At 38.6% G+C, this 27,490-nt stretch overlaps 1 protein-coding gene across 2 annotated transcripts in view; it reads left to right on the top strand.

The window, feature by feature from the left end:
* The window catches only part of DDC (dopa decarboxylase), a 74,078-nt gene that overhangs the window by 6,553 nt on the left and 40,035 nt on the right, over nucleotides 1–27,490 (top strand). The window contains exons 1-5 of one of the 2 annotated variants that reach the window (XM_053989495.1): nucleotides 12,111–12,164; nucleotides 17,150–17,331; nucleotides 17,879–18,066; nucleotides 24,762–24,875; nucleotides 25,545–25,664. In XM_053989495.1, coding sequence (XP_053845470.1) covers nucleotides 17,268–17,331; nucleotides 17,879–18,066; nucleotides 24,762–24,875; nucleotides 25,545–25,664 — 486 coding nt within the window. In that variant the 5' untranslated portion in view covers nucleotides 12,111–12,164; nucleotides 17,150–17,267. Of the gene's footprint in view, nucleotides 1–588; nucleotides 12,165–17,149; nucleotides 17,332–17,878; nucleotides 18,067–24,761; nucleotides 24,876–25,544; nucleotides 25,665–27,490 lie in introns of those variants that run through there. The other variant, XR_008439243.1, reaches the window with a different exon arrangement.

Genomic DNA, 27,490 nt, shown 5'->3' with positions numbered 1-27,490 from the left:
TTGGTTTCTCTCATGTTGTTCTGTTTTCAAAGCTAACCAGGCCCATTCATTTGAATCTTCCCCAGAGGACAGCATAAGTGTCTTTGAAGAGAAATCTTCTCTTATGCTCCAGGAGGGCACTGAAGTCTTTTTGAAAGTGAAAATCTGACAGAATATTGAATGTTCAAGAAATGTTCCAACAATTGATCAAAAGTCACTAGAATAGTTTTCCTGTAATTCTCCAACTTGTTCTTGGTGGATCCAAACTTCTTGCTATTCTTGATCGTGCTACTTATTAAACAAAGGTTTTTATCCAACAGTTCCACCAACATTGGTTAGACTAAGTTTGACCCTTAAGACTTCATAACCCTCTCTGTATCATGAGTTGCTTCAGATTATTTGTACTGAACTTCCTGCAACTCTGTACTGACTATTCAAGATGTGACATTCATAGATCTTCTCCCTAGTTCCTATGGCTGCATCTTTAACAGGAAAAAAAGAGAGGGGGGAGGGGGATAATGGGATGGTGGAATGATACCCTTTCATTGCAAGGTTTTGTATCTCTCAAATATAAAGGCTCCCAAGTATTGTGGCTTTCATATATTTTAGGCAGCTGAAGTAGAGGACTCTGACCTCCAGCTGTGGTTAAGATGCGACACAGACAGAATGGACCAGAAAGAATACTCGCTAAAGCGATGGGTAGTGAAAGGTCTGAGATGGGAGATGATGAGTAAGCCTGTATTCTAATAAAAGACAAATATCTAGGAGAATTTTTTTGAGAGAAATAGGATTATTGTATGTATCTCTCTTATGAAGACAGGCTGAAGGAGCTTGGCCTGTTTAGTCTTCAGAGGAGACAACTGAGAGGGGACCTCATTAATGTCTATAAATATCTGAAAGGAGGATGCCAAGAGGATGGATCCAGGTTCTTCTCAGTGGTGCCCAGCAATAGGACAAGAGGTAACAGGCAGAAAATTATGCACAGGAAGTTCCACCTGAATATGAAGAAGCACTTTCTTGTGCAGGTGACTGAGCGCTGGAACAGGTTGCCCAGAGAAGTTGTGGAGCTATTCACTGGAGATATTCACAAACCATCTGGACACAATGCTGTGCCATTTGCTCTGAGATGACCCTGCCTGAGCACGGAGGTTGGACCAGATGACCACTGTGGTCCCTTCAAGGTGACCCATTCTGTGATTCTGTGGTCTGTTGCACGGGATTATTAACACATACTGAAGATGTTCCGTAAGATGATCATATTTTCTGCCCATTATAAAAGACCAGCTAATTTTATGGATTTTGCTTTGCAAATAGAGGCACTCAAGGAACAAAAGAATTGATTTTTGAAGAGAAAGAAATTATGGCTAGAGAGTATATTTTTGAAACAGTTCTAATGAAAAGTAGAAACCAGGAAGGTGTTTGTTGTCTTCATATTAAATAGTAAAAGTTTAATAATTAAAAGCAACTTAGTGATGATCTTAATCTATGAGGAAAATTCCTTCATATCAATAAGTTTCCAAAATAATGTGTAAATAAAACTTAATATCACAATGTAGAATCAGAGGAAATACTTGATTGTGAGAACTTAAAAACTTCTCCATGACTGCTTAAAACGATTATTATTAAGGATCAATGATAAACTGGCATACAAAGTCAAACTTCTTAACAAATGTAGATACAGAGCTATAATTGCTTAGAAATACAAGTCTTGAGACCAAATATATTTTTTTGGTATTCATTCACCTTAATTAACCAATTCAACTGATTAATTCAAACTAACCTATTAAGCAATAGAAAGTATTTGTGAAGCTTTGTAAACAATAACAGCATAAGCCTTGAGGAATGTCCACACTCAAACAAAAAGCATTTTGCACCCCAGCTAGAGCGCCACTACAGGCATCCCCAGGCAGTCACCAGCCAGCAGCAGGGCCCTGGCCTGAACCAGCAGGAAAAACCAGCAACCTCTGACTGGAGGTTATACATACATATACATATACACATACGTTATACATACTGCCATGATTTTCCTTTTTTAATGGTTTTTTGGTTTTTTTTTTTTTTCATTTTAATCTCTTTTTCTTATGGCATATTCTTCTGTTTCTTCGCTATTCTTTTCCTTCCAAGTAAATTCATATTTAATGTTGGCATCTTTCCCTAGAATACTCCTTTTTATCATCAGCTATAATTTATTGAATTATTTAGTCACAAGTTCCTTGTTTGTTGAGGTTAGTGACATACAGCCTTTACTCAGGTAGGTATAGAAGTACATACTTATATATGTTAAGCTTCTCTTAACAAAATCTTTTCAGACTCTCAAAAGTCCTTCATTTGCTGGTTGCTGACATGACAGGTGCCTCACACACTCTCTCTCCTGTTTTCTGTTGCCTTGCACATGCCAGGATTTTTTTCTTGGCACTGCTCACAGAGGCAAAGACTTGTCTCCTGGTTTGTCTGCCCTGCCAGCTCTTACATGGGCCCATATTGTGCCATTCTCCTTGGGTACCTGGGGACCAGGTACAAAAGTGTTGATTCCTGAGCAAGTATTGAATGAAGGACCACATCCTGAGGCCTGCCACACCTGTTGGGATAGGGGCCTATTGTTGTGCTAGGCTGCTGAAAATGGCATTTCTTGTAATGAAAAGTTTAAATTCAAAAGGTAAAACCCAGAGCCTTGCAAATGTGTTTTGTGCTAATGAAAGATAAGGCACAAAAAATAGAATGCATTATTATGATTGTATGTAAGTGTGAGGATTCTCTGTAGCTGCATCAGCAGCTCAGCTAGTTATAAGGCTGATCTCAAGAATATCTGCCCACGGCACACAACTGTTGTGTGAATTCATGCCCTGGGTTGTTCTTACGCCTACCTCTGCCTCCTCCTTTTCAAGGTTATTGATACATATTTCTATTGTACATCCTGATGAGTATGTTCCTGCCTTTGCCTGATTTCCATTCCAGCTCTAGCCAAAAATCTAATTTTTGTCTAATTTTCCTTTTTCAAAAAAAAAAATAAAAAATTACCATTGCAGTAATTTGTTACCATGTTGACTGCTGTTCTGTTCAGCCCAGTAATTACTTAATTGCATGCTAGTCCTTAAATGACTTTGAGTGGTGAACTACTCATTTGCTACTACTGTGGCTTTCTCACATGTTTCCTTTCAAGGTTAAAAAGAAAATAAGACAAAATTGTAAGTCTTCTTTGCTACAGTTTTTGCTTTATTTTGAAGGTTCCTTTGGACAATTTTTTTTTTATTTTTTCAAGAGCAGATTTCTTACACTTTTGAATATATATTTCTTAAAAGTACATTGCACCCTCTTGGAGCAACAATTTTTGATGTAATACCTCTTTATGAATAGTCATTTTAAAAGCATATAAATTTGGTCAAAAATTTCATAGATAGCAGAAGGAGTAAGATATTAAAGGTGGCATAGGGAAGGCAGTGTTATTAATATTACAAAATAAAAAATGTTATTATAGATCAATAAGAACTGTGTGTTAGTGCCTTCTTTCTTACCTGTTCGTATTTATCCTGCTCTTGATAGTGGCTGTTAAAAAACCATCTTTTGGTTACCATTTTATTTAGAAAATCATCCCTAATTTGAATGTTTCATTGATTTTGAAACTTAAAATGATCTTGATGTTATGCAGGTTCTTTGGTGGACCTATAGACTTGTTTATGCTGTTTTACTACGAAAGGCACACATCTTTAATTGACAATATCTTTAATTGATCTTGCTTGACACATCTTTAATTTATCTTGCTTGTTTTGAGTGTCAAGTTCCATCACAAGAACAAGGCTATGGAGGCTATTTGCTGCAAATTGCTTTCAAGTATTTATTTATAGTGTACGCACGTTTGGTACACAAATTACAAAAAAATGTTGTGTGAAGAAAGCTGTTTGCTGTTCTGAAGTTTTGAATGTTATTACATCATGTTGTTACAATGTAATTACAATACAAAGATTAGTATTAGTATACACATGTAGTACAGCTGACCTTGCTGCCAGGTTTTGATTTGTCATCTTTTTGTGGTTCCTACTGCTCAGCATAACTCCATGTTAGAAGTGAATCCAGTACTTGTTTTCAGGAGAGGATTAGGGTTTTTTTGGAAAAATACAGCTCCTACAGACTACTTGTAGTTACTTTAGCTGATAAGTAGTGGGAATGTTTTGAAATTGCTAAGATGATGAATCAAAATTTATTGTATACAAAGCAGGCTAAAACATTCTTTTGCTCAAGAAAAGTACCTGTTAAAGGAACCTGGAAGGAAAACAGAGCAAACATAGACATAGAGGCACCCTTTATTTGAAAAAGAGCAGGAAGATTATCTTTTCAACCAAACAGGAAATGTTATGAACATGAGTGGCTTATTCAATAAATGTTTAACAGGACAAACATAAAGAGAAATATCAAATAGGTAATGCTAGATGATGGAGTGTAACTGAGCTGTGAGTACAGGAGGTTGTGTCCCCTGCTGTAATTTGGACATCACTCCCTTCTTCACTGCACAGTGCTTCTACACTCCCATTTTGATCCCAGGCACAATATTGAGCCCGTTTTTCACATGAGAAAAAAAATGGATTTTTGATGCCTGATGAGGATGTGAAGAGCTTCACTATAAGAAAACCCACAGCTCCACCTATCTCTGTTTCAAGTTCAACAGGCAGAATATAGCAAATGTTCTGAGACTTAACACAGGTTCCTGGATCCCTTATTCCCCAATCTTCTTCCACATGCTAGTTGAGGATGCTTCTGGTCACCTGGTCATCACAGTTTTACAGCTTGTCTTCCTGGATAGCAGCAGTAGCAGCCAGCAGAGCTGAAAGGTGCAGAGCTGAAGAGAACTGTATTGTCTTGAGCATCCAGAAATACTGCCAGGCTTTTTGTGACAGTTTACTATTAGCATTGGTAGAAACCAGCTCTTCTTTGTAAGTATCCATTGAATATAGTGTAACACTGTTTCTCATGGGATTTTTTTTCAGTGAAAGAGAAGTAAGGAGATTATGTAATTATTCCTTTGTTTAACACAGCTTTGAGTTATTTCTTCTATCTTAGCAGTGTTGCAGGATTGGAATGTGGTTGATACATGTACTCACAGCTGAAGAATCTTGAGTTAGGCTTTTTTTATATATATAGTAAATTAATTTCCACAATTATTCTTTTTGAAGATTACAGTCACATAAAATGTAGACCTGGGTTGTGTGAGTTTGTTATTGTGTAAGATAAAGTAAATTAATGATAATTTTGATGAAAGATTAGTGTGATTTTGCATGCTGAGCATACGTATTAAGAAAGAAAATTAGCAACTAATGTAAAATAGTAACTGCTTTTAAATCATTCACAAGTCAGAGAATGTAGATACATAGCTGTTTTCTTACTTTTCACTTCAATGGGCAACAGCAATAGGTTGAGATTGGTGTGTTGTTGAAAGAGGGAAACTGAAAATATCCCCTAGAATTCAGCAGAAGCTATGGGCAGGTAAGTTATCTTACTTCATTATATTCTGCAATGTATGTAACATAAAATGTGGTGGTGATTCTTCTTCCCTAAGCGTAATTTCACAATATTCTGTGTTCTCTGAGCACTGGAAAAGAGTGAAAAATGACATTTCTTAACCACTTCCTACTGACAAAAGTTAGCCTGGTGGTAGAGGTAGAAGAGAGAGTCTCTTAAGACTACACAGAACAAGATCACTTAATAAAAGAGTGATTTTTTAAGAGTTTGCAGGAAGGAAGAAAACAGAAATCTCAAAATTTCCAAAACTTTCCTAGATTGTCTTTCAGAGAATTCTGCAGAATATCAGACTGCTGTGAAAAGTTTGCCTCTAGACTGGCACCATCTGACCTCAGCACAGAGAGGTTTAAAATTTGTGCCTCTGACCAGAGACAAACACTGCCAGAGTTTTGACAGAGGGTGCTGCAACTTTAAACTTGGCCTAGATTTAGGCTGTTTGGATTCTAAATCCAGATGGAGCCAAACGTGGTAGCACAGAAAAATAAGCTGGAAGAGAACAACCCTTTCTAACAAAATATTTTATGGAAAATTCCTCTCAGAACTTACCCAGCATTTCGCAGCATATGGCAAAGATGTGCATCTGTACTTGAAAGCAGGAGCTTGATCTAAAGCCTCTGAGTACAAATGTAATGAATACATTGGACTGTCCTTCTTATTTAACTGCCTGTCTCTGCCAGTAAATCCTGGCTAAAAGAGAGCCTGTCTCTCCTAATGATAATGTGGAAGCTGTGATTATCTGAGGTGTGGAAGTGAACAAGATCATAAGGAGAACAGATGGCAAGCAGTTCTGAGTGGGGAGATGGCTGGCTGCACTGTGGTAAAACTACCTGCAGCAGCTTAGGCTGTTATCTTTCCTGGCTCACTGTTTTCCCTCCTAGCTGGAGATGATTGTGTTTCTTATGGACTTGGCAGGATGGAGCATATGAACACTTGGTGGCTCTGTCACCTAATGTCACAGGGACAGGCAGATTCTTTTAGGGATCCTTGGTAGAATGAGAATTTGCTACAGGGTTTTAGGTACAATTAGACCTTTATTACTACAATTAAACACTTAATTTTCAGCATAGTTTATTATTATCTAAAATGTGTAGGATTTAATGTAGTTTATTTCACAGTTTTTATGAATTATACTTTCAGCTAAGCAAAATTTGTAGTAACGATTGTAGCTTTCTTACTATCAAGAGCCTTTAATTTCTACACTTTTAGTCACTTGGACCCTCTGCAGATCGTTTCAAATTCTTAGTAATCAGTGCATGATACAATGATCATAATCTGGACTCACACTTTACCCAGGAGAACATGATTCACTCCATCTTCAGAGGAAGAATACAGCAGTGGCTGGGTCCTAGACCAGTGGCAGATCATGGGTTTTGCTGTCCAGCATCATGCCTTGCAGCTGTTTGATTTTATAGGCAGTATCTCATTACTCAGTACTGTTACATTTCTGTATTCCAGAACATGTGTCACCACATCCTAGTAGCAATCATCTTGGAGGGCAAGTAGTTTTTTCACAATGCTGACAGGGGATCTGGCTGTTCTGTAATGGGGGTCATCACATCTTGGTGACAACTACAGTTGAAAAGGGGAAAAGAGGAGGTGATATGTGACCAGCATGCTTACATGTTATGACTGTTTGTCTAAGGAGATGGCGTTGGTTATGCTAACCATATTAGCAGGAGTCAGGAGCAGGGTCACATGGCTCAATGGAAAGACTCATCTTAGTGTAAATGTATCATCTTCCTGCACTCAAGCAGGTGGGCTGTGTACGTATATCACTCCCACCTCTGAGGCAAAGACAACAACCCAGAGCAGAAGGGAGCAAATATTACCTTACTCATTGCTTCAGCTGTGAATGTGTGTCCATGACCAGGGAGACCCTGTGCATGTGGAAGATCTGGTTCCCACTCAGTTCTCCAGAGTTCTTGTTTTGGGATATGTGTGTAGTGGCTTGACCCTGGCTGGATGCCAGCATGCAAAAAAACCTCTCTGTCGCTTCTTTCCACAGCTGGACAGGGGAAAGAAAATATAACCAAGGTTTCCTGGGTTGAGATAAGGACTGGGAGAGAGCACTCATCAAATATCTTCATGAGCAAAACAGGCTCAAATTTGGGATATTAATTGAATTCATTACTAACAAAATCAAAACAGGATAATGAGAAGTAAAATACGTCTTTAAAATGCCTTTGCCTCACCCCTTCCCAAACTCTACCTTCTCCTTCCCCAGTGGTGATGTGAGACAGGGAATGGGGGTTTATGTTCAGTTCATTTCATCACAGGTTTTTCCCGCTGCTCAGGTAGAGGAATCCTTCCCCTGCTCCAGCATGGGGTCCCTCCCACAGGAGACAGTCCTCCATGAATTTCTCCAATGTGTTCTACTAAGCATAAAGTTTCCTGAAGCTTTGCATTGGTCTTTTCTGGAAAGATGCATGTGTTTGCACAGCCTGAAGGGGAGCCAAAGATACCTTTGCAGAAAAGCTGACAGGGAGGTACAGCAAGAAACATTGGTGTGATCCCTTTCCATTCTACTTTCTGTAATCTCAGACAACTGGGCACCAACATGTTCTTTAAGAAGAGACTAGTGATGTTCTCATCCTTTTAAGAATGACTCAAGTCTTAAAATGGTGTCAAATGCTCTTCCAAGCTTATTGCAAGTGCATGGCTGTTGTGACAAGGCATTAATCACAGTCAGTGGCAAAATACATTCTCAACCAAGCACTTCGTGTTTTTTGATATTTTTGTAAACAGTGATCCAAACAAATCACTTGCTCAAGAGTAAGCACTGCATTGTGTTCCCTCTGTATCTGAAGCCATTTTTGTTCTTCATGCCTCACCTGGCCCTGTCTTTTCATCCACACAGGGGTTGTTCCATTCACAAACTAACTGCTCTAACTTGCTTTTTAACATGAGGTCTTCACAGGACATTTAAGGCCTCATAGCAGTTCATCTGTCAGCCACAGCTTCTGGGAAGCTCACAATAGTCAGTGCTTGAGAACACTCTCTCTATGAGCAATACATGGCTGGACGAGTGCCCTGGCAGTGCCTACGCCCCTAGGTAAGCACATCTCAGCTCACAGCAGAAGCTATTCCTATCTCTGTATTGGAAGAGTCTGCCTACTGTGATTGCAGCCTGCTCTCACTGTCTCTGTGACTCTTCACAGCCTGTCAGTATTTCTGTTGACACTTCTTCAGTTCATCACAACCTCTCTTTCCTGTAGGCTTGCTTCCATAAGAGTAATATGCTCAGGCTGCCTCGAACCAGCAAATGGTACATTAACTCCTCTGGAACTGTGTGTGTGAGTCTGTGTCCATGTTCACTTCGTTAGCAGTTCCTTTTTTCCTTCTTTGGTTTACCTTCACATGTTCACACAACCAGCAATAGGAACTGAACAGGGAAAACAAGTCACACATAAAATATTTATGAAAAAAGAGGATAGTTACTTTCCCAGTTTGTCAGTTCTGTCTCAGATTCATCTCCTGGCTAATCTGTTGCTAAGTCTACTTATGTTCTGCAGGAGACTTAGGTTTTATCCTCATACGTTGAGAGTAATCTATCTATTTGTGTCGGAAGGCTTTATTAATTCTTACTTTCTTCCAAAGAAAATACACCCTTTGTTTTAATTAGAAAATTTTTAGTTGCACATTTTATCTAAAATACTCTCTTCTTTCTTGTCTCATCTTTGTGCTTATGCAGATTTGGACCTTGTTTACAGAACATAAAAGGATTTTTCATTCCATTCTCACTTGTTTGTGTTTCTTTTACCTTCTCATAGATAATTTCCTATAACTAGTATTTTTACATTAATGGAAGAATATACTGGGGGCAAAAAGAAAGACAAAGATGGGGTTCTACTACTGTTCTCTTTTTGAAGGAGCAACTGCAAGGAAAACTGAAAAAATGCCTGCAGTCTCCAAATAGCATCCCTAAACTACAGACACTAGAGTAAACCAAATACAACAAACCAGTGTGGTTTTTTATGCATAGGCAACAGTGACTGTTCCTCTGACACCAAATGTGGAAAACAGGCACAAACATTGTGATAGATCCCTAATTAATTGTTTCAAATTTTTTCTCAATGTCTAAGATCTTGAGTGTATCTTATTCAATTTAAAGCCCTTCATGTTATAGCTCAGAACAGTTTTTTTCAAATAATGTTAGGCTCAGTGAATTATAGCCCAAACACATCTTCAACAAATTTAGTACCTAGACCCATGCCACAAGGCTAGCATGAGAAGAGTGTCAGGTTATTCAGGTGAGGGAAAACCAAAGTTGGGAGTAGAGCCATCTAATCATAACTGGACTAAAAGCCAGAGGAAACTGCCTTTTCATTTCTTACCTGCACTGTACTGTCATGGAAGAGGCAAAAGCTGTTAGAAAGTGAGATTAAACAAACTGTTTATTCCCCTCTGCTTTGATCTACGTCTTTGCATAAGGACTGACAATGGGACTGCAGTGACTGATAGCACATTGTCTGCTTCATTTTCTGGTGCTGTGCTGGAGCTCCCTGTTCAAACACAGCCTCTCTCCCACATTGTTTGCAAACCAAAGGGTTCAGTAATGGTAATAAATCAGTGCTATTACTGCATGGGCACAGCATCATTTATGTATCATCGTTTACGGTTGACTTCCATGTGCAAAAACATTGAAGCTTGTCTCTTGCTAGCTGTGACTAATAGGTCTGTTGGGTGCTTACCAATAAGCCCCAGCCTTTAAACCTCTTGGGGATCATCTGTTATTTCTCACACGCTGGTATCCTGAATTTTGGAACAGTTTGGCACTAAAGAGGGGATCTCTATTTGTTGTGTTTCAGTAGTAAACAAAGTTGTTCTCTGTCTGTGAAAGAGAGAGCGGGCTGAAGGGTCTGGAACAAATTCACAGGGCCACATCAGGTCTGACTTGGCCAGAGCCTGTGATAGAAAACTGAATGATCTTCCTTTTGTGCACCACAGAAAGATTCTGTTAAACAAAGATTTGTTTATTGCCAACTGTTGATCATGAATATTATGAAACTAGTACAAGCCAGAATAATTCCTAAATTATATAAGAGACATGGAACATGATTTTTAGAAGGGCATTTAATTCCCCCTTTCCAGCTTGTCTGTTGTACTTAAACACTTTATTTCCTTTTTCTTCCTGAGAAATTACAAAAATAAATATTTTAATGGAAAATGTGACTATTGCCTCTTCACAGCAAGCTTTACAGGTACGGCAGAGAAATAAAAACACATCAGGTGACTTTGAGGCTGTATTTCAACACTGATTAAACCAGCATTTTAAAACTCCAATCTTAATTTTAGTTTCCATTTTTAATTTCCTTTGAAAGTTACTTATCTTTGGCAAGCCATTTGGATGAAACATTGAAGTGAAATTTCAGTTATCGTTAAGTTTACAGAGACAACTTCAATTTTTGCATCTCTTATACCCTCACAACAAATTTTGAATTTTCAGCCTTTTCAGTCAAATTCAGGAAGAAAAAAATAAATAGGAAAAGTGTCCAAAACACTTTTTCCTGTGGGGTCCCAATGTGCCCAGTTTGTAACCCTGTGAACTCAGGAGCTGATTTGAGGTTGAAAACATTTCAGAGGCTGTGGCAACTGACTCTGGGATTTCTTGAGGCTTTTCAAGATTGAAGAACTAATCATTACAGCAGCCAACCCAAGCATTGGAAATGCAAGTCAGATCATAGAATAACATCTGGCACAAGTGCAATGACACCAGAAAGCTCACCTGGGGAGTACTGGTTTTGTTTTGAATAGGCTCTTCCAGAATTGTAGCAGAGTTGTCATTGGTCTTGTAACATTAGAAGAGCAAACACAGCCATGACAGTTTTAAAAAGCTGTGACTTCTTCCTCCTTCTCTAATATGACTGTGATAATATTGCAATGGACTGGAGACTGGTGCGAGAGCAATGACCATCCCAAATCTGCCACACTACCTGGCTATAAGCTGTTTAGGACTATGAAATGCTGATAGTATTTTTTTTTTAGATTAATTTGACTGAAATAAAAATGACAGGAAGTCACCTGGATTCATCTAAGAAAGGGAACTCCACGTAAAACTTTTAGAATAGGAAAACAAATCTTAAACGTTTAGAATTGCTTTTAAGTGTACATATGATCAAAGAGAGAAACTGGAAAAAGTTGGATAAAGCTTATCTGGGGGTGTTTATTCCACAGCTAGATACCTGAGCTTGCAGTCACTTGAGTGGTACTTCAACCATATCTGTGTTTCTTTCCTGGCAATAATATTTCACAGAAGTGAATCAAAGCTCTTGCTTTTACTGCAGCAGCCTCAGCAGAAGTGTCCCAGAGTGTGCAGCACAGACGGGGAGCATGTGATCAGACACTCACTGCTAATGAATTTGTGAATGGAGCCCCTGGAAGAAAACACAGGGCACTGCAGAGTTAACCTAGGCAAGGACTGTTTCTGGTCGGATCCTGCTCTTTTCAGGGAGCTTTCTTTGCAAGGTATATTTTGGAGGAGCTGTGGGAGGAGGGGGAGATGCTGCTGCTGCTGCACATTCAGTGCAAAGCCCGTGGCTGTGATAGGCTGAAGGGACATGGATACTCTGCCTATGTATGCTGGCAACTGCATCCTCTCTGCTTTGTAGCTGTCACTGAGGAGCAAAGAAGGGCAGTGAGAGGCAGGGGAGAAGCAAAAACCTTCCCTATTCGCTGTAAGTAATATTCTTTGTCCTTAAGGCTTTATGGTTATTAAATTCAAGTGGGTACATTTGGATTAATGCAACAATTGGTTATGGAGAGTGGGATCTCAGTTAGTAAACAGCCAGCTTGTGTTATTTTAGGGATGATGATAATAATAATAATAACAATAACATTTCTTTTTAATCTAAATTTGCACAATGTAGTGTACACCTGTTGTGTTGTGTTTGTTTTATTTTACATCTGATGTATGTCAGCTGTAACTGTTTATATATATTTATTTAGAATCACATGTATACAAAAGTTTGTACCTCATCTTTCCAAGTACAGCAGCGCTTGTAATAACTAAGTAGAACTTGGGAAATTCTCTGCCAAATGTTCTGAATAATAAAATTTCCAGATAAATTAAATGCATGACTTTTTTTAGGGTGAAGTTTTCCTCAGAATTAACCCTTTCCCATCACTGTAGTAAGACCTCAGTGGGGAACATTATGAAGTTGCAGACACTATGCCAGTGACAGTAAATGAATACAGCCAGCAACTTCTGGAAAATGTAATTCTTTAAACAAAATGTAGGGGTTATAACATATACTCCTAATTCTTGATTTGTGCAAAGGTAGAAGTAGATCCAGAGTAGATCCAGTTCCATTTAACTTGTGCTGAAGTAAAATGCATCCTTTGGCTCTTTTTCTGGCAATATCCTATTGCCAGCAGGGGAAGTTCAGCTTAACAGTGGCAACAGCTGCAAAAACCTTCAGTTGGGTTCAGTAGCAGGAAGTTCTTGTGGCTTCAGTAGTGTCACTGAAACACCATGAGCCCTTAAATTACATTTTGGTCGGCAACAATCAGTTGGCAGAATAGAAAATGCACTTGACTCATATATTGGAAAGATACGCAGTTATAGGTGTATTTGCTCAAGAAACAAATCAGTTTTAGGTGCTATTAATGTGTCTATGCATTCTTCCTGTCTGTATTTATAAACAGGAGCTGCTAAAAGATTTTATTTTGTTAGCTGTTGTTTATTTTAGTTTGATCAGCTGGAGAAGAGGCAGACATAAAATTATAATGCATCAAATATACCTCTCTCCACATTTGTTCTGCTTTTCCTCTTTTCCCTCTTTTTTCTGCTTTTTCATATTTTTTCTCTTTTTCTTTCTCATAACAAATTTCCTGGTAGCACTTAGATATATTTTATATTCATATTTAGTAAATATGAAAAAACCCACCCAGATTCTAAAATCATAGACAATATCTTTTAAGAGAAATAATGAATAAGCTAAATGTTACCAACATAATACTATACCTATAAATATCTTTAATAATTACTTGTATGTAAACTACTCATTTGTATGGTTCAGTTTCATATAAAGTAGAAAACTGCTTGCAAATGAACATATACAATCTAAAGACCAGCAACAATATTCAGTAACTTCAGTAAAATAAAATGTGTCTGTATTCTAATTTCAGTGCTCTGAGGTAGAAGGAGTAGTTTTTAAAAAGTAGCAAAGGATATGTCAACTTTAGATTGTGTAGTGTACTTGTCCTCTGACAAATTACAGCAAAATCAAAAACCAAGGAGTTTATATATGAATAAGTAAAGAAAGATACACTGATATAATTTAAGATTTAACATGATTTTTCTTGGTTTTACCTGCAGTTTAGAGCAGAACTCAATCTTCTCTAGTAAAGTAGGGTTTGTTCTGAGGTATGCAGTGGTGACAGTAGCCATTGATTCTGGCTGGGAACAAAAATGCTCAGGCAGAATATATGCTTGGTAAAAATGTATTTTATCAATTAGAGTGAGGCTGTCAGTGAGTTTGCATACAGACTGCTCACAGTGGGGTAGAGGTTGATAATCAGGCAGGGCACCTCCTGAGAAGCTGTGCTCTCCTCACTTGGGGTTCAGCTCACAGATACTGAATATGCTGAATCTCATCCTGGGAGGTGTGGGATTGCTGAAAGTGTGGAGACTTTCTCACTCTTTAGGGGCCTTCAAGAAGATATACCACTATTAAATAATTTAGAGAGAGGCTTAGTTTCTCTGAAATTTCCCTTTAGTTTTGGAAACTTGGCTTGCATTATTTTGCAGTTTAAGTTCCTTGAAGTTAAGTGGATATTTTGAGTACATGTAGACTGTAACACTCATCCCTTCAGAAAGTACAGATTCTCTCAAACAGTATTTCATTTTAAACCCTAAGGCCTGAATTCTCTGTAGTATTTTGCTTCTTAGAAAATCTCTATATTTTTAAAATATACTGGCATAGAGGGAAGGTCTCTCCCTATGCATAGGGTTGTTGCATTGCACATGAGCTTGATGTGCATGCAAGAAGTAGATCTATTCTGTAGTAGTAGAGAAGTGAAGTAATTTGCATTTTGATAGTACTCACTAGTGAGCATTACAATTGTCTGCTGGAGATGGCTTCCATAGCAAGTAGTACTTTCAAGCAGTGAAGTGAGATCTATAGTGAACAGTCCAGGAAGAGAATAAAAATAGGGATGAAAGGGTAAGTGGGTCTTGTCACTCACAGAGGGACAGATATAACATAGGAGGTGAAAAGGATGACCAGTGTGTTCCTGCAAGGAGTATGCCTTCACAGTTCTGCTGTGAGATATGTATATTACTGTGGGTAGGGGATTTTCAGGGAAGGACTTTTAGGAAGGAGGATGCACGAATACAAAAAAGCAGATTTTTAATTTTTTAGTATTGTCTTTGGAGGAAAGAAGGGTTAAATACTTTGCTTCAGATTGAAGCAGTTTGACATACTTCACTGCATCAAACTGAATTGTAAGAGTAATAGAGATTAAGTAAATACTAGTTCATATCAATTTATAACACTTCAACCACTGTAGCACATTTGGCATGAAAGGCTCAGCCTTAGATTCTTAACATTTAAGCTTCCTGGTTCAGTTACTTCCATGCAAAACAGTGGATTTCCCCTGTAATTTAATTCTTTACCTGAATTTTATTGCACCAGTGATTTGTAACAGGAGCAGTGCAGCCAAAACAATGCTAGGATGAGCCAGTGAACCTCCCATTCTTGGGAAGAAGTAAAGTTACCCAATAACAAACAAGATCTTAGTGATTAGACAAAATGTGTATTTTGTCAAATTGAGTTCCATAGCAATGGACTAAAACCATGGAATGTGTATCTGATATTTAGATATAATATTTTATTTGCTTATCTTGATATCCAAAAAGAACTTTGTCCAAACTTCTAATAGTAAAAATAACAATATCAGCATACTGTGTAGCAACAAGATGATGTAAATGTCACAATCTATAAAACATAACATGTATGTTCTGGTAATATGATAAAGTAAATACTTTTTTTTTTTTTTTTGATAAAGTAAATTCTTTATTTTTGTGTGTTTGTGAACTGTGTTGAGCTTACACACACTGTGATTTAATTTATGCCATCTGATATGTATTTTAGGAAAAGACCATGTGTTCCACAGAAGTTTTTATGTTAAGTGGTCCCTTTTATTTGACTACTACCAAGTAAAGCTAGGGAGTAGTGTAGTGATGCTCTTACCTGTCTTGGTGCTGTACTTGAGGTTCACTGGAACCACAGATGTGGAATGAGATACTCAGCTGAAGTAATCCATGTGTAAAGGTCTGTGGGAATAACTGTAGCACAGTAGTGAGCAACAGCAGTGCTGGAAACACCAATCCTCATTTTCTGAGTCAGTTCAGTCTCAGGTATCTCCTACTAATATGTCATTTGTTTGTTAAATTCTGTTTTTCATAGCTTTCTTCGCTGAACCAGAGGAAAAAATAACAGATCACCTTATGCAAGTTCTTTAGGGCATGCTATAGCAATGAACCCATAAATGAAGTAGCATGAAAGAAATAATAATAGCATGATTTAAGAGTTAAGTTAGAGATGCATTGAAAAGGAAGTTCAACAGTATAATATTTAGATTTCTTCTGGCAAAAAATATCTAAACCAAAGAACAGAGCTTTGGTGTGTAATTAGATTGCTGCCACAGAAATGCATATTGATTGCTGCAGTTCATGCTGACTTCTTTGGAGAGTTTATTAAAATTTTGAACAAAGCACAAAAATGTTTTAAATGAAAATGCACATAAGATTTAGGGGGTATGGAAGAAATTGAATCATCCTCATTTTAAAGGAGTAGAAACAAAACTGCTTGCTTAAACACAGGTTTTCAAAAGGGAATTGACACACAAAGCTGCCCACTGCACATTCTAAGGACTGTAATGACCACTGGTAATGTATTTCCAGCAACTTAGTAGCAAGATATGAGAAAGGTCCTAATACCCCTTTTTGAAAGGTATAGACAAAGCCAAATAAACACTTGCATGGTGATTAAAGAGAATACTAAAACTCTAGTAAAATAGGAACAGGAACAACCATCTCTGGGGATCTAGAAGTCCCTACTGTGCAGATCCTTGCTCTCCCAAGTGTTTCGTGACCTATAGCAGCACCCTGCCTTCTTAAATAGAAGCAGCAGCTGCTCCACACAAATCCCAGATCTTCTGTAGCAGCAGAGACGTGTCTACAACAGTGCTTATTAATAATGTCTTTCTCTTGAGATGTTACAGTACTAATTCAAATGTAATAAAGCCCAGGAGGCTCTCTTTTCTCAAAATTATGTCCTCAGTTAGAAATCCTTATCACAAATACTTGATATCTGAAAAATTGTCTCCTACTTATCTAATATTCACATGGTGCTTAATATAATTATTTCCTTTAAAAGTGAAGATCTACAGGTGTGTGAGCTAAGCACAATAGTTCTTGAGACCAGCAGTGAATATCCTTTCTTCTCTTGCCAATCTTCTCTACTGTTCCAAGGAACAGTATCCCTCAATGTGAGCGTATAAAGACTCTGGGACACTGTTTTGGTACTCAGTGAATAAAAAGTTTCAGCCATATATTCACTGAGTACTCAAAATGCACAGCTAGACAGAGTACTAAAATTGGATGGGCCAGGGTGGCGGGAGCAGACATGGTTATATCATGAATTTATGTTTGCAGAGCACTTTGCATGTGAACTCCAGCTCATCTCAGCTGAGCCGTGTATCACCTTGGGTGTGCTCACACAATCTGCCTATCTCAAAGAACTCCTGGAGCTGCAGCCCGGCATCTTGGAAATATGGACAGCCCCAGACAGAGCTTCCTCACATTCTCCTGCAAAACACAGTACAGATCAATTTTAAGTGAATTCTTTTTGAAACCTCACTAAGAAACAATGTTTTGTAGATGACAAAGCATGTGCATTTACAGTGAAAGAGTAAGGAAGCTAGATCTTGAGACAAGGCAGGAGTTGAGAAGCAGATAAAATGACAGGGCAGCACAGTGGATCACTGTAATAACTGTGATTATTATAACTTGTTATTACAGATTATAATAGAGACACACAGGAGGCTATTTTCTTACACTTCTTCTCCATAAGGCAGGAGGGAACTGATTATGTGCCACTTAACAGTTCCACATCCTTGTGTCAACCAGCAGCTGTAGGAAATAAATCTGTAATTTTTGAATCTTCATCAAAGTGCTTCTGCTGTTCTTCTGTGCTAAATTTATTGTCTATCTGTATTAATCTAATCTATTCATATCATGACCATCTGATTCTTCCTATAAATCATATGAATAAGAGATTTAAAATTAGTATAATTTTCTTTCAAAAATTATTATTTTTTCTCTTTCTTTTAAAGTGTTTTTCTGAGAATAAGCCCTAAACTCTGATACCTATGGATGCTGCAGAATTCCGCAAGAGAGGGAAGGAGATGGTGGATTATGTTGCGGATTACCTGGAGAAGATAGAGAAACGACAGGTATTCCCAGATGTGGAACCAGGATACCTACGGCCCCTCATCGCAGACTGTGCACCCCAGGATCCTGAGAGCTTTGAGGATGTCTTTAAAGACATTGAGAAAATCATTATGCCAGGGGTAAGAAAAATGGAACTGTAGTACAATGTTCAATACTGCATTTAGCTTTTCAAACACCTTAAAGAAAGGGTGGGTTTACCAACATACGTACCCACACTGATTAACTTCTAGAAGGCAGGAGTCAGCTTTACATGTTGAATATGATCTAACTAATGTTTTGCATTCTTCATAGAAATAATCAAATCATTATTTTGTTTCATGCATGGTTTACTTTTGAAAATAATTCCCCTTCCTCCCTTGAATTGGTTAAGGCAAAACTTCATAACTTTCAGTTTCATGTGATATTTTTGCTACTTTCATAGCACAGTAAATATTTTACAAAATAGTATTTTTATTAGTCTGCTGTGCCCAAAGTGTTTCTTCAAGCTGATCTTTAAATGTTAAAATTCTCTTAGGAGACTTCTTTTTATTAGAGAGTTGACTAGAAAGGATTCTTCCCAATACTTGTTCTGTTGACTTACTCTCCTAAATGTCAACTACTTCTCATAGCTTCTAAGGCAGACAACCACTGCCTGAATATTAGCCCTTGAATAGATCAGGTTTGGACAGACAATGCAGAACATTCGATAAAGCGTCTGGCATTTCTTCAGGCCTGAAATTTTCTTGGGTTTCCACTCATGGTACACCTTTTTTATTTTAAATATGTACTTGTCTCCTTAGGCCTTTGAGTAGCTTGAAGAGAACTGAATTATTAGTAAAAGTTAATGAGGAATCTCTCCTTTGGATCTCTTCAATAAACACTTTTGTTTTCTTCTGTAGATGCAGCTAGGTGATACAACTGTGATGGGACTGGACATCACAATCAAAATGGCTTTAGTCAGTGTACTATGATGCCAATTCCTTTCCATTGAGCAATGTAAATATTTGATATTCAATATGATTTTATCTTGTTTTCCTTGGACCCAGCCCTGATGTACTTTAACAAGCAAAAGCTCCACTGAAGTCAATTGAAACCTCTGCACTCTTTTCAAAGATTTGAGGATGAAGTCTTAAATCCAAGGGAATTAAATCAATGCAGATTAGATAAAAGAATTATGTCCAACACATGCAAATACTTTAATTGCTGCTCATAGATATAATTGCCTTTTCTTTTTCATTGGAGGAAAATAGTAATGTCTGTGAAATAGAAGAGAAAACACTTTGAACACTTGAGAACTTTCAATAAAATAATAATGCATTAAAAAATAAGAGATGAATCACTCGAGAGTAGAAAGTGAGACAGTGAATTCCAATTATGTCATGAACATGTCATGTTCTCTCTTAACTAAATTGACTTTTTCTTGATATTTACGTGCCTTGCAAACAAATTTACTTTTACAAAGTGATACATTCTGAAGAAAAATTGTTCTATCCTAAATTTTTCCACTGGTGTGAAATGTTAGTGACACAAAGAGCACAATATAAATCCTAGTTCTTATAGTAATTCTGATTCTACCCATGTTGCTTGTACTTAATTCCAAAGACTCACATGGGCACAGAACCACGAAGTCTCGTATAGTAGAGATTGGATGGTATCTCGAGATCATTTAGTCCATCCCCTCTGCTCAAAGCTGAGTCAGCTAGAGCAGGTTGTTCAGGACTATGTCCAGCTGGTCACTGAATATCTCCAAGGATGAACTCTGCTGTCCTGTTCCAAAGTTGGATCACCTTAACAGTAAAAAAACTTTTTCTTATGTTTAAGTGGAATTTTCTCTATTTCAGTTTGTACACGTTTCTTGTTGTCTTTTCACTGGGTACTTCTGAGAAGAATCTGGCTTCATCTTCTTTGCACTTTCCCATGGGATGTTTATAGACATTAACAAGGTACCCCTGAGCTTCCTGCAGGCTGAACAACCCCAGCTCTTTCAGACTCTTGTCGCATGACATGCAGCAAGTAATCATCTCCATGGTCTTTCACTGGAATCACTCCAGTATATCTTTGATTCTTGTGGATCAAGGATCTGGAAAACCAGATGTGGAATCTGGAATCTGTGGATCTGGAAACCGAACCAGATGTGGCATTCCAGGTGTGGCCTTTCCAGTGCTGCGTAGAAGGGAAAGATCAACTCTTTTGACCTTCTGGCAGCAGTTTTGTTACCATGGCCCAGAATGCTCTTGGGTCACAGTGTTTGCTGCCAGGGTGCATTGCTGGCTCATGTTCAGCTTGGCCACCAGGTCCGTTTCTTCCAAGCTGCTTGCCAGCCAGTCGATCCTTGCTCTGTATGGGGTGGGGGGTTATTCCTCACCAGGTACAGGCTTTTACATTTCTTTGGTCAACTTCATGGGATTCCTGTTGGCCCATTTCTGCAGGCAGTTAAGGTCCCTTTGAATTGCAGCATGACCATACAGTGTATCAAACACTCCTCCCAGTTTTATGTCATCTGCAACATTGCTAAGGGTGCACTCTATCCCATCATCAAGGTATTTCATGAAGTACTGGCCTTTCCACTTCATTCTCCATGTGACCTAGCCTTGAACACTTCCAGGGATGGAGCACTCACAACCTGCCTGGGCAGCTGTTTCAGTGCTTCACCACTGAAACAAACATATAATCAAACATATAATCAAAACCTACTCTCAGTTTAAGATCCTTCCCTCATGGCCTATCACTACATGCCCTTGCAAAACATCTCTCTCCCTCTTTCTTGTACGCTCCCTTTAGGTACTGGAAGGCCACAGTTAGATCACCCCAAAGCCTTCTCTTTTCCAGGCTGAGCAATCCCAATTCTCTCAGCCTGTTCTCACAGGAGAGGTGCTCTATTCCTCTGATCATCTTGATATCCCTCCTCTGGACTCATTCCACTAGGTCAATGTCCTCCCTTGTACTGGGGATCCTAGAGCTGGACACAGCAGTCCAGGTTGGGTCTCACCAGAATGGAGGAGAGGGGCAGAATCTCTTCCTTTCCCCTGCTGCCCACTCTGCTTTGAATGCAGCCCAGGGTAGTGCCTTCACCACTTCTTTCCTATTGGTAAATGTGCAGTCCCTCACCATGTCCCACATTTTCATCAGTTCCTCCACAGTTTCCCGTGTTAGGCAATTATCAGTGCACTCCAGAACCCTCCTGACTGATTGTGTCCTGCTGTGTTGTCTGTCCAGCAGATGTGAGGGCTATGATCTGTGAACATGAGGTTTCTTCCAGCTGTCTGAATGCTGCACTCATGTGCTTCTTCTGATCAGGTGCTCTGTAGCAGACACACACCCCCAAATATTGCCCATTTTGATATCTTCACCAGTCCTGGCTCACAAGTTCTTGACTGGCTCATTGTCCATTCTTAGGCAGAGGCCAGTGCATTCCTGCTGTTTTCTTCCATAAAGGACCACTCCTCTGCCTCACCTTCCTGGTCTGACCTTCCTGTCCTCATCTGCTGCAGAACTTCAGTAATGTGACCAATCCCACAGCGTCTCTGTGATCCCAGTGAAATCACAGCCCTGTACCTGCACACAGCCTTCTGTTTCCTTTGTTTGTTCCCCATGTGTTTTGCCACAGCTTATAGGTGCTTCAGAGAGGCACCCATTTGTCTTGATTCCCCAGAAAAGATGTGAGAGCTCCTCGGTCCTGCCCTTGCCCTAATGCTGCCCTCTCAGCACTTCCTAATTTATGTAGATATACTGGGGATTGGTCTGCTTTAGCCTTAGCTTCTTTCTGAGTCTTCTCATGTCCACATTACCTTTCCTCCTTTGCTTGCCAGCTTGGTCCATCTTCCTCCCTTGATTGTGGGTTTTCCTCTCCTTCCCTCATCATTCCTAGTTTAAAGCTCTCCTTATCAGGTTATCCAGCCAATCTGCAAATTGTTCAGGTTATATTTTCCCTTAATCTTCTTCCCATGTTTTTCCTGACAAGAATAACATTTAAAAGTACATCTAGTGTTTTTCATCTATAGAATTTACCCACTGTTTGACCAGAGAATGTCTTATATCCATTTTATAAATTAAGAACTTCAGAAAGGGCTATTTCAGAATGAATAAGTAATATGGCATATCATAATCACTTGTTTTGCGTGTGAGCTATTGGTGGCCCATAAGTGATTCTTGTTTCATTCATGCTGACATCTTTACTGTGTTAGTTGTGTTCAGATATTTGCTACTTACTGTATGACTAGAAGTGTGAAAATGGTGTTCCTACAGAAGGGCAGGGATCAATTAATTGTGTGAAGTGATAATAATGCAGTATCTATTGCTGTCTTCACCCTGTAGAAGAAAAGAGTAGTGAAACTTCTTTATGGGGACTTACTGTGAAATGTAAGGTAGACATTCAAAGGGCAATCCACCCAATGATAATGACAGTAATGGCACTAGGTTCCTGATTCAGAGACAGAGGGAATAATTGCAGAATTCTGATTTAGTAGGAAAGGATCTGCATGTAAAATATCAGTTACCTTTCACTCTCAGATTTGCTTTGCTGTCCTTTTTTTTTTTAGAGCAAAAAATGATCAAATGTAGTTGTAACTGCAAATAGTAGTACTCAAGATGCTAATTTTCCTCGCATTGGATCCATTAATCTGTGAACTTTCAGCTGAAGTACCTATCCTTAGTATGTGGTAAAGGGTTATTGCTTAGACTAAGCAAACCAGAGAAAAACATCCTTAGAAGAAATCTTGGAAATAGAATGTCTCTGAGAAGCACTAGAGTGGTAATTAGAGTCAACCCAAGACATTTGTATATCATTATTTATCAGCAGAGGGCAAAAAAAACCAGGCATCAATTATGTCAGGCTCTTTGCAATATCTGACTAAGTGTATCTGTTCCAACATGGTGAAAAAAAAGAATTTTACAGCTGCTTCAAGCGACGGGAGAAGGGGAGGCAGGAGGAAGAAGTGCAGCTGCACTTGCCCCAGGGCTTTTAGCTTTTTCCGCTTTGTGTGAGTGGTGCAACTGGAATCTGCTGTGTTTCATCAAGCAAATGGCTCCCAGCAAGCAGTCAGTGTAACTTGATTAACCTAAGATGAATGTCACAAGTCTTACAGATCACAGAGGATTAGAGCTGGGGAGATGAACTGTGGCAGCTCTGGCTCATTATGGACATCAGTGAAAGTCTGTGCATGTAGATCCTATCAGGGACCACTGCTTCTTGAATATTTTATTGTTTTCCTGTGGAGAACCACATCCAATCCAGGGATCTTTTCTGATTTGTGAAGGAAGGCATTTGCCACAAGAGCTCTAAAACTTTGTTACAGCAAAGAAGGATATCCTGACCAAATATGAGATACAGCTGAAAAGGTTCACAGTGGCTTGTCTTTGGATAACTGATTTGACAGGTTTCAGCCTAGTGACCATTAAAAATAAAAACCTTGAACATAGCAGGTACAGGGCTAGTCTAGACAGTGGAAAATTGTAATGGATAGGAGATGTTTTCATACGAAAGAGATAGGCACATTTGAAATTGGTACACTGTGGCAGGGAAAGTGATTCCTGATTCACTCTGTCAAGAGTTAAGACAGTTTCCCCTTTACATGGACCACATCCCTTAAAGAAGAGCTGGTTGTTGGCATGAGGAAGGTTAGAAGATAGAAAGAAAGGGATCATTTGCAGCATGCAGAACAGTGTGGTACAGCAATCCCTGAGTTAACTCTAGAACCAGAAACCTTATCACAGACTGGGAGAGAGGAGTGTAAAAGCTAAAATTCATCAGAGAATGAATGCAGAACAAAACAGCACAGAAACATTGAACTCAGGCAAGAGAGGTTGTAAAGTTGTACTATGCTCCAGCTGTAACAGAAGAATTCCAGTATTACAAAGAAAACAAAATGATGTAAGAAAAGGCTAGCCTTCAATATCTTAGCAGCCTCTAGACTTCCAGCCATGAAAAAAATCTTACATAGATCTGCTGAATTCTTGCTTACAGCTGTGGAAGCACTTTTTTCAAAAACTTGCCTTTTACCTTGAATGTAAAAGCTGGTTTTGCAAAACACATCACATATCACATTATTTCCACTGAACACTGCATGTGGCTGTGCATTTCCTGCTTCCAAATTTTATTAGATTGGAGATGTTGGAGCATTGTCCAGTATCTCACAGATCCTTAAAATTGCTTGGATGTTACATAAGAGAATTCTAAACATTGCTTTGGCAAGACAATTGACTGCCATTTATGCAGTGACCATGTTCTCATATTAGTTCATAAAAAGTGGAATTGTATGTAAATCACAACTTGTTAAAGAGTGATGAGAGTTTAATTTTCTACAGAAGGTATTGTATACTGGGATGGGTTGTTTTATTTTGTGGTGAGGATTCACAGGTCCGATTCACAGGCTGAGAATTAGCAAACAACATGAGAGTGTGGACAAGAGTATTCTGTGGACTTCTGCTGCACTGAAGACACTCTTCCTATGTCTGTTGCATGACAGAGATGGAAAACCAAAGTACCAGAGAGTCCCTGACGGTAGAGACTCAAGAGCAGTGAGCTTGAGTTTGCACAGAAGCTCAGGCTGCCATGACCCACACAATTCTTGTCTTCTAGGAAGAAAAATGGAGAACTCTGATTTTGGAGCTCTTGGGGGGGCTGGGGTGAGAACGTACTTATTTTTATTTTGAGTAAAAGATGCATAAAAAATCGTGAAAAAAAACAAGGTAAGTTTTTCTAAAAGATGGGATCCTGTGTTACAGCCAGCTAGTCAAGGACTGTTGGCTTGTCACAACCTCTAACCTTTTTTGATTTTGTGACAATTTGTTTCTGCTTCCTGTATTAGTTAAAATAACTATTTTCTGCTTAATACAGGTGACTCACTGGCACAGTCCGTACTTTTTTGCCTACTTCCCTGCAGCCTCTTCCTTCCCAGCTCTTCTTGCAGATATGTTGTGTGGTGGAATAGGATGTGTGGGCTTCTCTTGGGTGAGTTTACTCTGGTGCGTGGTAACGGTGCTTCACCTTGCCAGGATTTTAAGAATTTCAGTAACATTCTACAATGAAATTATTGATTATTAGCAGTGAAGTCAGAGGAGTATTTTTGTAGGTAAATTTCCTTGATTAATTAGGAGTTTTCACGTAGACACCCTGAATGATTCCATGAATAAAAGGCTATTTCCTCATACAAGTTTTGCTCTTGAAAAATCATCAACATTTAGAGTTAGTGATAGCAACGGAAACATACTGGTAATCCATTAATGACTATAGTTTAGCAGCCATTGTTATTACTTCTCCTTTCATCTGGATGAATGGAAAATTTTCTTAAAACTCCCACATTCATATGAGGTATACCCTTCTCAAAAGAGTCTGGTATTTGATGCTGAGAAAAAATATGCAAGATGCAAATCTGAGCTTTGACATTTGATAGTCATGGTTCTATGTAAGGCCTATTTTGACATTTTTCAGTAAGGGTTAGAAACTATATGCATAAAATGGTCTTCAGGTCCCTAACTTGGCTGGTGACATTAGTCATCTAGTTTCTTCCTTTATAGCAAAAGAAAGAGAGAAAGAGAGAGAATTATTCTTGCTGTGGTAGATCTGATTTCTCTTCATGGTCTAGTGAGATTATTCCCTCTGCTCTGTTTTTCAACACAGGCTGCAAGTCCAGCTTGCACAGAGCTGGAGACTGTCATGTTGGATTGGCTCGGGAAGATGGTTAATTTGCCTGAGGAGTTTTTAGCTGGGAAGGATGGCCAAGGGGGAGGAGTCATTCAGGTAAGAGAGGACATGAAAAAAATAATATAGATTGAGTTTGTGAAATCATGATTTTGCAAAATTTTTATACTAGGACACTAATGAAGGAAATATTTCTTTTTGCTGCCACATGGCTTCCTTTCAAATTTCCAGAAGGACTGATGGTCTGTGAAAATGTTTATAGGTGGACAGGATCATTCATGAAAGTAATGTTTTTGTTTTTAGAGCAGCTGATTTCTAAAACATTTCTCAGTGAAGAATTGTTAATAGTTCAATTTAAAATTAAGGCTTAAAATTCAAATCAGAATTGTGTAAGATGGAGACTTCATGTTTTTACTCAGTGAACTGAGCTCATACTTATCAATAATTTGCAGCAGTGTTACATAGCTGAGGTTAGAAGTTTACCTTTTATATGTGCAATTGTTTATTTCAGTCAGTTTCCACAGAACACTGGAGATAAACTTTGGTAAATAGAAATAGCAGAATGTAGTAAAAAGTATATCAATTTTTTTGCCAAAGAGGTTGAAATTTCTTTAAGTTTTTCTTATATAACAAAAGGAAATATGAGAATATTATAATAAAATGAAGAGCCATTTAAATTGTGAACCTAAGCAGTTCTATCAATAGATAATACAATTTTGAGACTACACTGCATATCCAAATTAGAAAAAAGCCCTCAAACTTTGTCATTGACTACTGAATGAAACTTACAATGTCTGAGCAGATAACCTGAACAATAATGAATATATCATCAATGGGCAATCTTGCATGCATAATAGAGCTATGTTGTTTGTCAGCTATGGCTCCACTAGCACATGGTCATTCTGCAAATGCAGCTCTGGTCACAGCTATTGATTTATCTAAAATAGATTTCTTCCGTGAAGAAGATTGAAATTTAAATAATTGTTCTGTTCTCCTGTGATAATCTCTGGAGTCTGGTCGTTGAAGGCCAAGGCACAATCCATTTTATGCTAAGATAGGCTTCTTAATATACATCTAATTTAAATGCTAGAACTGGGGGCTTCTTTCTTTGATCTCAGCTGCAAATGCCTACAGTGTATTCCAATGAATTCTTCCCAACATCTTCCCAGGAAAGAATGAATTTAATCCAAATGCTGTCATTGTCCTAGATGGACCTGTACCTACACCAGTGTATTTCCAGTATAGTTCTTTACTAATCTGCTTGCTCTGTCAGTATCTTTATCATTACGATTGCTAGGGAGGGCTTTATATTCAAGAAATCAAGCTTCCCTCATGCATCGTAGCAGCATCTATTTTGTACCTGTTAGAGCAAGCAATTATGCCTGATTGTTATCAGCAGGAAATATTGCCCCTCCAGGCTGACAGTGCTGCATTGCCCATAATTTTCATCAGAAACTGGTCATTTTCAGAATCCAAAGTGGCTCTCTGCAACAGCTTATGATGCAGTCATTTGGGCTGCAGATCTTCTTGTCTTGCTCTTGAAACAATAATGATCCAAGCAAGAGAGTGTGAGGCAAAGGCAACGTGAGTGAAAGTGCCAGTCATTCTGTTCCTAAATGCCAAGTAATTATTGTGCTATTGGGTAAAACTGAGCCTGTGAAAATTGCCTCTTAATTACATTTGAAAGTCTATGTCAATATGAAGCACTTTGTTGTTCTGTGCAAGATGACACTTCAAAATGGCAAAAGATGAAAGAAAATTTCAGTTCAGAGCTCTGGTGGACATGAACATCAGCTCTCGCTGATATTTCCTCTGCCTCTTGAGCCTGCTTGCCATGGCAACCTTTGTTTGCCTGTGGTAAAAGCAAAGGTATCATCATCCTTCGCTTAATGCAGAATACAGCATTCAAGAGGAGAAAAAACAGC

Source organism: Vidua macroura, chromosome 1, assembly GCF_024509145.1.
Source record: "Vidua macroura isolate BioBank_ID:100142 chromosome 1, ASM2450914v1, whole genome shotgun sequence".
Taxonomy (NCBI): domain Eukaryota; kingdom Metazoa; phylum Chordata; class Aves; order Passeriformes; family Viduidae; genus Vidua; species Vidua macroura.
The sequence above is the reverse complement of the archived record's forward strand: the minus strand, read 5'-3'. Positions and strand labels throughout refer to the sequence as shown.